At 34.0% G+C, this 14,453-nt stretch overlaps 1 protein-coding gene across 8 annotated transcripts in view; it reads right to left on the bottom strand.

Moving 5' to 3' along the window:
* The window catches only part of MYO9A (myosin IXA), a 239,522-nt gene that overhangs the window by 173,522 nt on the left and 51,547 nt on the right, over nucleotides 1-14,453 (bottom strand). For all 8 annotated transcript variants that reach the window (XM_061157939.1, XM_061157937.1, XM_061157942.1 and 5 more), the window contains exons 2-4: nucleotides 9,944-10,854; nucleotides 3,519-3,613; nucleotides 880-942 (exon numbers count right to left, since the gene is read on the bottom strand). In XM_061157939.1, the coding sequence (XP_061013922.1) occupies nucleotides 880-942; nucleotides 3,519-3,613; nucleotides 9,944-10,783 (998 nt within the window). In that variant the 5' untranslated portion in view covers nucleotides 10,784-10,854. The remainder of the gene's footprint in view (nucleotides 1-879; nucleotides 943-3,518; nucleotides 3,614-9,943; nucleotides 10,855-14,453) is intronic.

Raw genomic sequence — 14,453 nt, 5'->3', positions numbered from 1 at the left:
AATAGCATCAGTAATAGTAACTACATAGATAAATATTATAAAAGATAGTATTTTTTGTCTGTGTTGTTTGTAAGGCTTTTTCCCCTCCAACTAGACATTGGCAAAAAGCAACAATTATAAATCTATACTGATGAGTCTACTATTATAAACATTTGTACAACATAACAACACAAAGTAGAGAGAAAGTAACATAGGATAATGCTTAATGAACCTTTATTATATAAAAGGACTACACTAAGCATTTCATAAACATTATTTCATTTAACCTTCTAAACGACTAAAGGATAGTTTTCCATCTACAAAATAAGAAAAAAGTATCTAAGAAGCAGAGAAGTTAGGTGAGATGCCAAATGGATATCCAATACTTGAATGTAGGCTTGTTTAACTTCAAAGTCTGGCTCTTCATTTTGTCTCATTGTAACAAGAAGCAAATCATTTACCTCTCTTATATTTGGCTTCCTCATCTAAAGGAAGTTACATATATGTAATCTTTGAAATTCCATATACCTCAAAGATTATAATAAAGTTAAGAGCTTTATAAAAAACTTTTCTCAAATTAGAGAAAGAACACTAAGACACAGCAAGAGATCCAAAGACAAAACAAAAGATATCACCTAAGACACCACTATTTTCCTGTTCTGATAGTCTTCCTAGAATTTAGAAAAGACAACAACAGTTCTATACAGTTGTTAAAAATATCTCACAGCATCTTCAAAAGTATTCTTCCCATGATAGAAATATCAATTATATGTAAAGCTATGCACGGTATAAACTGAATTAAAAGTCATAATACACAAAGATCTGAAAAGTCAATCTGCATGATACAAGTGTTACACTCAATTTAATTACGATTTCAATTATACAAATTAAAATATGTACCGTTCATTATGCTCTTGATAAACGAGTCTAGACTTCTCCAGTAGATACTTTTCAACATAGGCACTAGAATAAAAATAGAATTGGTTGATATAAATAATAAAAGCCTAATGTAAGGTAGACAAATATTTTATTAGAAAAGATGCAAAAGTCTAAAGAATACTATTCAGAGTACATTTTCCACTATTATTGGTGGTACAGTGGTGAGCATAGCTGCCTTCCAGAGTATATTTACCATTATAATTGTGTTATGGACATTGTTAGGGTTATCCATGTTAATTCATAAATTCCTTTTTTTAATTTTAACTTTCCATAAAGCAAAATAAAGTCAGGAGTTCAAAACATGGCACTCAAGACCCTACAATGACACAAACTTCACTTTCTTCCCAGGCTCAATACCACAGTACACTCTTTCAAATACTATCCTTTGGCTAGGCTACTAAATAAGGCTCAACGCTATACTTCCTTTACATACCCATGCTGTTGCCACATCCTGGAATAAATGTGTTTATAGCTTGCCAATTTCCTCAGTAAGCACTCATTAACTGGGCACTGTGTAAGCACTGTTCAGATACAGAAATAAGTGATACACTACCTGTTTTCAAATGATATACTACCTGTTTTTAAGGGGCTTACAAACTAGTAGAGAAAACAGGCAAACTAGCAGCTATCATAAGGAGCTGACAGGATTTATTATAGAGCAATGACCAGAATATTATAAATGTAAAAAGAGAGACAGATATGATTCAAATCAAGAAGGAAAAAGGACGTAAGGAAGAACTCTCATAGACAGTGAGTACACAGTACTTATTAATATGGATATAAAAATCATAAATAAAAACTAGCACACAACACAACAACCAGTTTACATATGTATGTATAAAAATATGTATGTGTACGTCTATGGGTGTTCGTGTCTTTGTATTGATCAAATGAGAATCTTTTCTCAGGAATGCAAAATAATCCAATATTGGGAAAATAATGATAATAAATTCAAGAGTGAAGATCAGACTAATTTCCATAGACACCAAAAAGGCCTTTAATAAAATTCAATATCCATTACTGACAAAAATACTCAAAGAAAACTAAAATCAATGCTTAATTTATTAACATGATAAAATGTCCCAAAGCCAATATTCTACTTAGTGAAGAAAAGTAAAGGCATTCACACAAGTATCTAGAACAATATTATCATAGTTTAGAAGGTATGTAATCAAACAAGATAGAAAATAATCAGAGATGTAAGAACAGAAAAAAAAGTTAATCTATTTTAGCAGATAATATAATAAACCTAGAAATGGTAAGAGAAACAGCCAACAGTAAAACTAATACAAACAATAATTCAGCAAGATAGTAAGATATAAAATTAATACAAAAATCAATAGAAGTAATTGGGGCTTCCCTGGTGGCTCAGATGGTAAAGAATCTGCCTGCAGTGCAGGAGATCTAGGTTCAATTCCTGGGTCAGGAAGATCCCCTGGAGAAGGGAATGACTACACACTCCAGTATTCTTGCCTGGAGAATTCGATGGACAGAGGAGCCTGGGAGGTTACAGTTGATGAGGTCGCAAAGAGTTGGACACAACTGAGCAACTAACACATACAAGTAAGGTGCAATTTTAGAAGATATAATGTAAGAGAAAAATCACACTTTTAATAAAAATAAAACATTAAAAATATTTAGGAATAAACTAAATAAGAAATATAAAAAAACTAAAAAACATATCTAAAAACCATAAAGATGTTTATTACTCCAAAATTTATTAATCCAATAAAACCAAGCCATGAAAGACATGGAAGATTCTTCAATAAATATTGCTAAGGAAGAAAGAATGCAATCTGTAAAGACGATATGCTATGTAATTTCCAATTATGTGACACTCTGGAAAAGGCAAACCTATTAAAACAGTGAAAAGATCGGCAGCTGCCAAAGGTTAGTGGGTGGGAAGGGATGAACACGTGGGGCACAGAGAATTTTTAGGGCAGTGAAACTATACCTTTATACATTTATCAAAGCTCATTCAATGATCAACACAAATGGAACATACTAATAAAGATATTATCAACAGAGGAAACTAGGGGATAGCATGAAGAGGCGTAAGGGAACGCTCCCTACTTTCTATTCATTTTTGTCACTAATCTAGAACTGTTCTAAAAATAGTCTATTAATTTTTTAAAAGCTATAATGATACTGCTGGCACAACCAGAGGACTCTGATCACAGACTGTAATAGCAAAAATTATAACTATGACAAAATTAAATACCCTGAGTATAAAAATAGTATACAGGAAAATGTCATTATGGCTGCTTTAGGAAATACAGTAATTATTTCAAGGGTTCAAGTTATATACCCAACTTACTCAAAGACAATTTTAAAAAAATGAATATATGCATAACAAAGAAAGATAAAGCAAATGCATATAGTTGTTAACAATTTATAAATCTAAGTAAGGGTGGATGGATGTTACACTATTCTTAGAACTGTCCTCATGTTTGAACTTTTCCAAAAGAAAAAAATAATTGAGAAAAAAAATGTAATACTAATGTCACTATTTTCATTAAAGAGCAAACAAAAAACCTATGGGTTATAAAGGGGCAACGGCAAACATTTAAACATCTCCAAAGCCTGATACTGCTACTTACCCAAGTACAGTGCCTGTTTCTTGGTAATTTACTTGAATAAACTTGCCAAAACGACTTGAATTGTTATTATGAGCTGTCTTTGCATTTCCAAAGGCCTGTCAAAATAAATAGTTCTCATTAATTCTATTGTTTAAAAATGGAAAATCCTTAGATCACCTCAATTAGAAAAAAGTGCCAAAGAGATACTAGAAAAGCAATTCACTTATAGCTTCAGGCTCTCATCCTTCAGGTAAGGTAAGTAATATCTGCAATAAAGTCAAGTAGATTGCATTTTATGCTACTGAGTAAAATAAATCTTAATTGTAAAAACTTATTGCTCATTACAAATCAGATTTCACTTTCACATTCCAATGCCAGCAAATTTTCTTAATACATTTATATATATTTAATACATATATAATTTCAAAATCTTGCTAAACTGAAATAACGGGCTAGGAAAAGAATAATTACATCAAAACAATTATAATTTAGAATAGTATAGAAGAAATAAAGTTTCATCATGCAATATACTATACTGTATTTTGCCTATTTAAAACAAAACTACAGTACTATTTTAGAAAGAATAAAAAATATATAAGCTTCCTAAGTTATAACCCAAAGTATACACCATGCAATGAAATATTACCTAGCAATAAAGATGAAACTACTGGGACAGATGTCAACAGTGATAAATATTAAAGTTATGCTATGAAACCACACACAAGAGTACATATTGTAACATGAAATTCTAGAAAAGGCAAAACAAGAGTAACAAGAAGCAGATTAGAAGCTGTCTGGGAACAGGGTAGGAGCGGAAAATGTCTAAAAAAGGGACACAAGGGGTAATGAAATATTCTATAACTTGATTCTATGATGGTGGTTACCTGGCATAAGCATTTATCAGAAATCACTAAACCATACATTTTAAGTGGCTATATATTATTTCAAGCTATATCTCAATAAAACTCAAATTTAAGAACCCACAGTTGAACTCACATATTCAACAACTTACATGAAATCTTCAATACATACTGCTGAATTAAAGAAGGCAGTCTTAAAACATTACATACTGTATGTTTTCATTAATATGACATTTAAAAAAAAAGGAAGGAAGAACAAACAAATTGTCTCCACAAGTTAATGGGCGTATGGAAGGACAGAGGGTATGAAAATAAGGAAAAGCATCAGGGAGTTTTACAGGGATAGTGGAACTTCTCTGCATAGACACTGCATACAGATGGTCACACAAATTAGTATGCTTTATCATTTATACAACTCTACTGTAAAGGTATTTTTTTATTTTAATATCTACTTTTAAAAGTAAACATTAAAAAACAAAGGCAAATAAAAGACAATTTCAGATATACAAATGTGAAAATATTCATCCTAAGTGAACCCATACTAAAAGAAATAAAGGAAATCCTTCATGCAGAAGGAAAATGATACCATGTTCAAATACAGATCGATATAAGGAATGAAAACAGCAGAAATAGTAACCACATGAGTAAGTATATAAAATACATTTTATTACTTAGATCTCTTGAAAAGATTACTAAGGATGAGATCAGAGAAAATGGTAAAGGTCTCTGAAATCCCTCTCTCCTTCATAAAAGAAATAAGACTAACAAAAATTGTCAAAATCAACTTTTTGATGATGCTGGAAGTTAATGAAAGGCTTAGAGTAATCCCTTGTAAGGAGACTATTTATCAAGGAAAACAGCTGGATTTCACTAAGAAAAGCAAGCACTGATGGTATTTTAACTTACCTGATTACCAATTCCCTCTCCCTAGCTCCACCTGAAAAGAAAACCAACACCCTACAATTACAGTTTTTTCAAAAAGCAGTCTCACCTAGAAGCCACTGGAAAGATCAGACTAAAGTCAAAGCCCTGTCCCATATATAATCATCACAATTTGACCTATGTGGCATTTTCCTAGAAAATCTCATTCAAAGGGCTATCTTTATTTGACCTAACAAGAAGCCATCACTCACTGAGAGCAGCCTCTTTCCCTCTAAAAGTAGATTGCCATATGATCCACCAATCCCACTGTTCAGCATATATCAGCAGAAGAATCTAATTTGAAAAGATACATGCACCCCTGTATTCACAATAGCACTATTTACAAAAGCCAAGACCTGGAAACAACCCAAATGTCTATGGACAGATGAAGGGATAAAGATGCAGCATCTGTATGCAAATGAGGAAGAAATGGTTAGAACCAGACATGGAACAACGGACTTGTTATAAATTGGGAAAGGAACATGTCAAAGCTGTATATTGTCACCCTGCTTATTTAACTTATATGCAGAGTACATCATGCGAAATGCAGGGCTGGATGAAGCACAAGCTGGAATCAAGATTGCTGGGAGAAAAATCAATAACCACAGTTATGTGGAACATACCACCCTTACAGCACAAAGCAAAGAACTAAAGAGCCTCTTAATGAAAGTGAAAGAGGAGAGTGAAAAAGCTGGTTTAAAAAATGAAGATCATGGCATCCAGTCCTATCACTTCACGGCAAATAGATGGGGAAATAATGGAAACAGTGACAGACTTCATTTTCTTGGGCTCCAAAATCACTGCAGATGGTGACTGCAGTCATGAAATTAAAAGATGCTTGCTCCTTGGAAGAAAAGCCATGACAAACCTAGACAGCATATTAAAATGCAGAGACATTACTTAGATGACAAAGGTCCATCTAGTCAAGGCTATGGTTTTTCCAATAGTCATGTATGGATGTGAGAGTTGGACCAAAAAGAAAGTTGAGTGCCAAAGAATTGATGCTTTTGAGCTGTGGTACTGGAGAAGACTCTTGAGAATCCCTTGGACTGCAAAGAGATCAAACCAGTCAACCGTAAAGGAAATCAGTCCTGAATACTAATTGGAAGGACTATACTGAAGCTGAAACTTCAATACTTTGGCCACCTGATGTGAAGAACTGACTCACTGGAAAAGTCCCTGATGCTGGGAAAGACTGAAAACAGGAGAAGAAGGGGATGACAGAGGATGAGATGGTTGGATGGCATCACCAACTCGATGGACATGAGTTTGAGCAAGCTCCAAGAGTTGGTGATGGACAGGGAAGCCTTGCGTGCTGCAGTCCATGGGGTTGCAAAGAGTCAGACATGACTGAGCAACTGAAGTGAATTGATATATACACAATGGAACAATACTCAGTCATAAAAAAGAATAAAATAATGCCTTCTGCAACAACACAGATGGATCTAGAGGTATTATACTAAGTAAAATCAGAAAAAGAGAGAAAAATACCATAGGTTATCACTCATATGTAGAATCTAAAATATGACACAAATAAACTTATTTATGAAACAGAAACAGGCTCACAGACATAGAAAATATTTGGTTTCCAAAGGGGAAAGGGGTTGGAGAGGGATTAATCTGGAATTTTAGCTTAGCAGATACACACTATTATGTGTAAAACAGATAAACAACCAGGTCTTACTGTATAACAAAGGGAATTAACTATATTCAGTATCTTGTAATAACCTGTAATGGAAAAGAATATGAAAAAGAGTATGTGTACGTATATGTGTGTGTATATATGTATCTAACTGAATCACTTTGTTTAACATGAGAAACTAAAACAACATCGCAAATCAACTATACTTCAATAAAAGAAAGAAGAAAAGGAAAAAGAAATGGTGAGAGCAGACATCTGTATCCTCTTTCTGATCAAAGCATTACTATTAAGTACGTTTTTAACCTATATTTTTATAAATAGGTGTTCTTAATCAGATTGAGAAAGTTTCTTCTTTTGTCTGCTTGTTTTAATCATGAAAGGGTGTTGTTTTTGTCAAATGCTTTTACTGCTGTCTATTCACATAATGCTGTAGCTTTTGTCCTATAGTCTATTAATGTTTAACAATGCATTTATTTTTATATTGTTTAACCAATCTCTCATTCCTTAATATAAACCCTACTTCATCATAATGTATACTTCTTTTATATTTTGCTGAATTAAGTTTGCTAGTATTTCCTTAAGAATTTCTCTGTTTCAAGGGATATTGGTCTGCAGTTTTCTTATGTTGTGGTGTCTTTGTCTAATTTTAGTATCAGTGAAATATTTTGGACCTTGTAAAATTAGAAACTTTTCCTCCCTCCTGTTCTATTTCTTGGAAGAATTTTGAAGGATTTGTGTTAACTCTTCCTTAAATGTTTGGTAGAATATATCAGTGAATCCATCTGTCCTGGGCATGATTTTTTTCTTAAGCTTTTCACTGCTAAGAAACAGACTCACAGACATAGAAAACAAACTTATGGTTACCCAAGGGAAAAGGGGGTGAAAGAGGGACAAATTAGGACTTTGGGGTTAGCAGATACACAGTACTATACATAAAACAGATAAACAAGGTCCTATGGTATAATCATATTAGATGATTATAATATGAATATAATTATATATTATTTGTAATTACATATGAAGAGTCATATTCAATATCCTGTAATAAACCATAATGGAAAAGACTGCGAACAAGACTGCGTGTGCACGCATGTGCGTGCATGCTCAGCCACTCAGTCGTGTCTGGCTCTGTGCAACCCCACGGAACCCACCAGGCTCCTCTGTCCATGGGACTCTCCAGGAAAGAATAATGGAGTGGGTTGTCATGCCTCCTCAGAGGATCTTCCCAACCCGCATCACAGGTGGATTCTTTACCATCTGAGCCACCAGGGATATATATAACTGAATCACTTTCCAGTATACCAGAAACTAACACAACACTGTAAATCAACTTACTTCATTATGAAAATTTTAAAATTTAAATTCTAAAAAGAGAGGGTTAAAATCTGGGAGAAGATGTGTATATATTTTCAGAACACATGTTTGATAACAGATTTGCACCCAGTATACACAAAGAACTCTCAAAACACAACAATAACAAGTTGGGCAATAGATTTTGACAGACACTTGACCAAAGAAGATATATAAGTGGCAAATAAACACATGAAAAGGTGTTCACATCATGAATGTATTATAGAATACATATTTGAAGGCTAAAATTAGAAAGGATGACTATATCAAAAGTTAGCAAGGATATGGAATAACACGAACTATATACACTGCCTGGTGGGAATGTAAAGTAGTATGTACAATTTATACGTAAGTTTGGCAGTTTCTTTAAAAGTTAAACATATACCTGTGATAGGACCCAGGCTAGCCACGTGGCTCAGTGGTAAAGAATTCATCTCCCAATGCAAGAGATGCTGGTTCGATCCCTGGGTCAGGACCATTCCCTGGAGAAGGAAATGGCAACCCATTCCAATATTCTTGCCTGGGAAATTCATGGACAGAGGAGCCCAGTGGGCTACACAGTCCCTGGGGTGGCAACACGGTCAGACATGACTTAGTAACTAAAATACATAAACGCACATAATATGATCCAGTCATTCCACTCCTAGCTATTTACCCAAGGAAAAAAAAACAGATTATGTCCGCACAAAAACATAGTATTTTATGTATAATAACCAAAAACTGGAAACAACCTATATGTTCATCAAAAGATGAATGAATAAACAAAGTGTGGTAAATTCATACAATGGAATATGGAATACTGTCTTAGCAAAAGGGATTATTGACACACACAAAAAATAATTACACCATGTAAGAGAAGTCAAACATAAAATAGCACATACTACATGATCCCATTTATACAGAATTGTAAAATGTACAAACTAACCTACAACGACAGAAAGCACATATGCGGTTTCTTGAAGATGAGAGGAGCAGGAGGAGTGAGAAAGAGGCATGGCAAAAGGATATGAGAAAATTTTAGGGATAATGGGTATGTTTAGTATCTTAATTGTGGTGGTGGTTTAATGGGTATACACATATGTCAAATTTATCAAAGTGTACACTTTAAATCTGTGCAATTACACCTCACAAAAACTCTTTCAAAACAAGTAATATTAACTCTCCTTTAAGCTCTAAAACAAAAATAGTGTAGTCTGTTTCCTCTCTACCCTTGATGGTATCACTTATTAAAACATAACTAAAAAAATTTTCCCATATTCTCTACATTTTCAAAGACGAACCCTTAGAATTTCAATCCTGGGCACAGATTTTAAGCCTGCGAAGACAAAAATACATTGACAAGAATATTTTCCCCAACTACCCATTACCATAGTCAATTACAGACAGGAGTCCTGCTCCTGCTATCTCCCCTTACAGGGGGGTATATCTGACTCCAATTATCTCTTTCCTCTGCATCACTATGGCCCAAAGTTACTCTTTGAAAAAAAAACTGCCACCGTTACATCTTTCAATCTTCCACACTGTCACTTTCACTTTCCTATCTTCCAGTTTTCCTTGGTAACTAAAAAATGCTGTCTATACTTACATTCAGTTTTATTTCATTTTCTCACATCTAACAAATTTTAATTTTTTTTTAAAGATATGTTTAAGAAAAATTATTTCTACACACTTACCTCAAGTACTGGTCCAGCGCCAAGAATAATTTGTTCCACTCCACTGGCAAATCCTTTCTGACTGAGGGCAGTAAGGTGATGAATAAGAAAGTTTGTGCTTTGAGTCTTTCCAGAACCGCTCTCTCCTGAAATAACGATGCACTGATTCTTTTTGCGCTGAAGCATGGCATGATAAGCTACATCAGCCACAGCATAAATGTGAGGCTCAAGTTTTCCCAACTGATGGTTATCATACATTTTGACATATTTGGGGTTATAAATAGGAAGAAATTTGAATGGGTTAATAGCTATTAGAATACTGCCAACATAGGTATAAATTTTTTCATGCTTAAAGCGATTTCGTAGGTTTTCTAAGAGAGTTTTCTCATTCAAATCAGGTAAGCTACATAAATCGTCAAAGTCCTTCTGTTGAGGCTGTGGAAGAAAACCCCGTTCCATCATTCTGCGACGTTCTTCTGTTACCCGTAGCCATGACTGAAGACTACCATAGTGAATTGATCCATCGAGGTTTTTTTCTCTCAGAAGAAAACGGTAGTCCTCTCCACTCAGGCGATTTTCCAGAGCCATGCGGGGCCATAACATCATTCGCTGAACTGGACAGTCTGTTGGATTGAGTATCCATTCTTCTCCACCAAATTCTTTTACCTCTGCTAGAACATAACATTTTGTTTTGTCAAGATGAAGCTTGTTTATAAGTGAGTCAATCACCTCAGCAGCCGTGGAGTTTTTTCTGGCAGGAATCGGACAGTAGATTGTCCCTTCTGAAATTGTCCCAGGATATATACGTAATGTATGTTCATTATCCTCAAAGCGTCGTCTTCCTCCATCATTTATATTCATATTGGATCCTGTCCCATCAGCATGGATGGTATGTGTTCAGGACTGCGCAAATCATTTTCATGGCAAGAGAACTGCAACAAAAAAGATGTGAAACATTAAGAGGTCATATTACACAAAAAAGAGGCTTAACAATTATGTTGATTATATCTTTTAGAACAAAAAAAACCTAACTCTTCTCTTTGAATAGGAACAGTTCTTGAAAACATTCTAACTGAGACCACAGTATTTCATATATTGTCCAAACCTGGACACTTTCTAAAGCAGCCAAAACTTTTTCAATTTTTTGTTATATTAATAATTCAAAATGCAAAAAGTAAAAATAATAATTAATTTGTCCTCTACTATCTCAAATGTTTCTGAGGTAGGTACCTGGGATCAGAATCAACTTCTTTCTTTACATATGAAAAAGAGCATCACTGAAGACTGAATTAAGATGGACAAAACAATCACATAAATCTAATCACCATATATCCAAAAGCTCTTATGGATAAAGCAAAACCAAGAAAGAGTGTCACCAACAAAAATCTGTGAAAGTAAAAACAGTAAAAAGATGAGATCAGATAAACAGAAATTAAACTAGATGGAGTTATAACCAAGAAAACAATGAGAGAATCCTTCAACTATACTAGACACTAACACAATGCTCTCCATGGTAGTTCTATCAACCGACTACTGCAGTCACCTGGGAAAAGGTTGTGTTTCTCTGCCTCCTCACCAAAAGTTAGTACTGTCAGACTGGAGTTTCTGCCAATATAAGAAATGTAAAAAGATATTTCATTACTTCAAACTGTATTTCCCTGATGACCACTGAGAAGGGGTAACACATTCTATCATGTGCCATTGGGGCTATGATTGTTCATTTAATTTCCCCTTTTTGTCTTCTCATTATTAATTTGAATGAGTTTTTTATATACCCTATATATTCAATTTTGAGCTGAAAGAGTGACAAATATCTGCTACCATTCAGTAGCTTATCCTTCTATTTTGTTCATGTTGCCTTTTGTTGTACAGAAGTTATATTTTTGATAAATTTATCAATCCTTTACAGGTTACTATTTCTTTTTTAATAAGCAACATTAGCAATTGCAGGTAACTTTTATTATGGGTTTATTTGTACTAGTCATTTTTCAAAGCATTGTACATGAATTATTTAATTTAAAATTCACAAGCTGTCCTTGAGGGTTGTTTTTTTATCATCATCATTTTACAAAAGAAAAAATACAGAAATTTTATATAACTTGACCAAATGTGATAAAGTTGAGAGTTGAAGCAGGCAGTCTGGCTCTAAAACCTATATACTATTATCTCCTGGTATAGTTTTTCTAAATCTTCCTTTATCCTAAGGATATAAAGGTATTATCCTATATTTTCTCCTAAAAGACCAAAATTTTACTTCTCTTATTTAAGTCTTTAATGCATACAGAACTTATTTTCATGTATGTTGTAAGACAGGGCTCATAATTATTTTCAAATCAAACTCAGATTAGCCACTGGACCAGCACCACAATGAAGACTCTAATCTTTCCCCACTGACTCATAATGCTACCTCTGCCATGTGGCTAATTCCATATAAGTATCAATCTGTTCTGGGCTCTGTAATCTTTTTCACTAGTCTATTTACCAATAGTAAGCCTATCTTAATTAGTACAGCTTTATAATAAGCTTTGAAATATGGAGGGCGTATCACCTCAATTTGTTCCTCTTTAATGTTACTTTAACTATGTACCATCATAAAAAATTTAAATATCAGTGTATCAACTACAATGAAAAAACTTTTTGGCATTTTGATGGATTTTATAGATCAATATTGGAAAAAACTGGCATCCTACTGACTTCCCATTCATACACACCATGTTGTTGTTTTTTATAATCACATTGTTTCACTCCTAAGGTTTAACTTATTTTCATATTCATCCAATCTTTTCTCAATTTAAATTTCATAATTGTTTTAAGAGATACTACTTACCTCCTTAAACATTCTATATAACTGGATATTTTTCAGAGTAATAGTTTAATGTCATCAGAGTGAACTGCTCTTATGATCGTTGATTTTATTTCTTATTTTTATCAGCATTAGATGAGTTAATTAGTTTGAGAATTTAGCTTTATAGGTACACTTTTTGATGGAAGTGATTTGATCTATTCAAATCAGGAGATCTGAAACAAGTCTGATGAGAGACTTGTTTTTCATACCAACATTTACTGAGAATCTATTATTTACTACTTTTTTTAACACTACTAATCAATACTATTACAATACTATTAACCTTTAAATTAATATTTTTAATACGACTGACATTTAATTTTCCCAGTTATCTCATAAATATTTTTCTTACAGTCGGTCTATTCAAATCAGATCTGTCCTGTAGTAACAGCACAGATATGTTTTAAGCCAGGAGGGTTTTAGTTGGAAAGCTATGTTTGTGTTTATATGAGGCCAAAGCCTCATATAAACTATGGCCTCTGGCAACAGAAAGCAGCAAAACTACTCCTTACGGTCACACAGGCTGTTCCCTGTACTATTCCAGGTTACTGCATAACTCACCTATAAAGGTGAATAGTGTGGCAGTCCCAGAACTAAACTCAGAAATACTGTTTTCAATAGAGGAGATAGAGGAGTCCTACCTACCTTGGACTCGTGGTTACCAACAATTAGTCCAATTCCAGTGACATTTCTGTATTATCTCAGAGGCCAAAACCTCAGATGCGTTCCCTGAAAGCTCCCAGCCATAAGCCCTACTCATTGCCCTGTGTTCCACTCTCTTTTCAAGATAGAAATGTTTGCCTTATTTTGAGCCCCATTTATGCCAATTCAGTTATCTCCTTTTGTTATTTTATCAGTCACTGCTTTGTGTTAGAAAAAAAGGGGTTCTCTCAAAATGTCACTCATAAATTTCCTGGTGGTCCACAGGTTAGGACTCCATGCTTTCACTGCAGAGGGCCCAGGTTTGATTCCTGGATGGAGAACTAAGATCCCGCAAGTGGTGAAGCACACTCCCCCCACAAAAGGTTTTTTAAAAAATCACTCATAAATACATCTTGAGAACAAGCCATGTGTGTTTATCAGAATCATCTGGGAAATATTTTTAAAATATACATTTCTAGGCTTCAAAATGGTTCTGAGGTTGGGAAAACAAAGCAATTCTTTTGTTGTAGATCCAGAAAATAGCATTTGGGAATCAATGGTCTATATTTCCACTTTCCACCCCCTTACCACTCTTTCCGCATAGCAAGTTACTGCCAATGTTCTTTAAAGATGTCACCAATGACCACAAAGCTGTCAAATCCAAAGGTTTCTTCTCAAACCTCATCTTAACACACCACACTGCAGCATTTGACTAAGGTGGCCATCCTCTCATTCTAAAAACAGCCCTCACATTACAATTATTTTCCTTATAATCTTCCTGATAGGTTCATTTTTTTTTATGACTCACTCTTACAGTTCCTCTTCCACTATCTCACTTTAAAGATAAAAATATTCCCCCAATTTTTGGTCTCAAACCAGTGCTCATTTGTCTGGTTGATTACATCTAACCCTCTACAATTTACACTGTTACCTATTACCTATGGATGCTTTTGCACTATACTGGCAGAACTGAACAATTATGACAGAAACCATGTAGTCCATAAAACCAAAAATGTTTATTATGTGTCCCTTAAAAGAAAAAGA

This window comes from Dama dama, chromosome 12, assembly GCF_033118175.1.
Source record: "Dama dama isolate Ldn47 chromosome 12, ASM3311817v1, whole genome shotgun sequence".
Taxonomy (NCBI): domain Eukaryota; kingdom Metazoa; phylum Chordata; class Mammalia; order Artiodactyla; family Cervidae; genus Dama; species Dama dama.
Note: the sequence above shows the minus strand (reverse complement) of the source record. Positions and strands in the feature narration are given on the sequence as shown.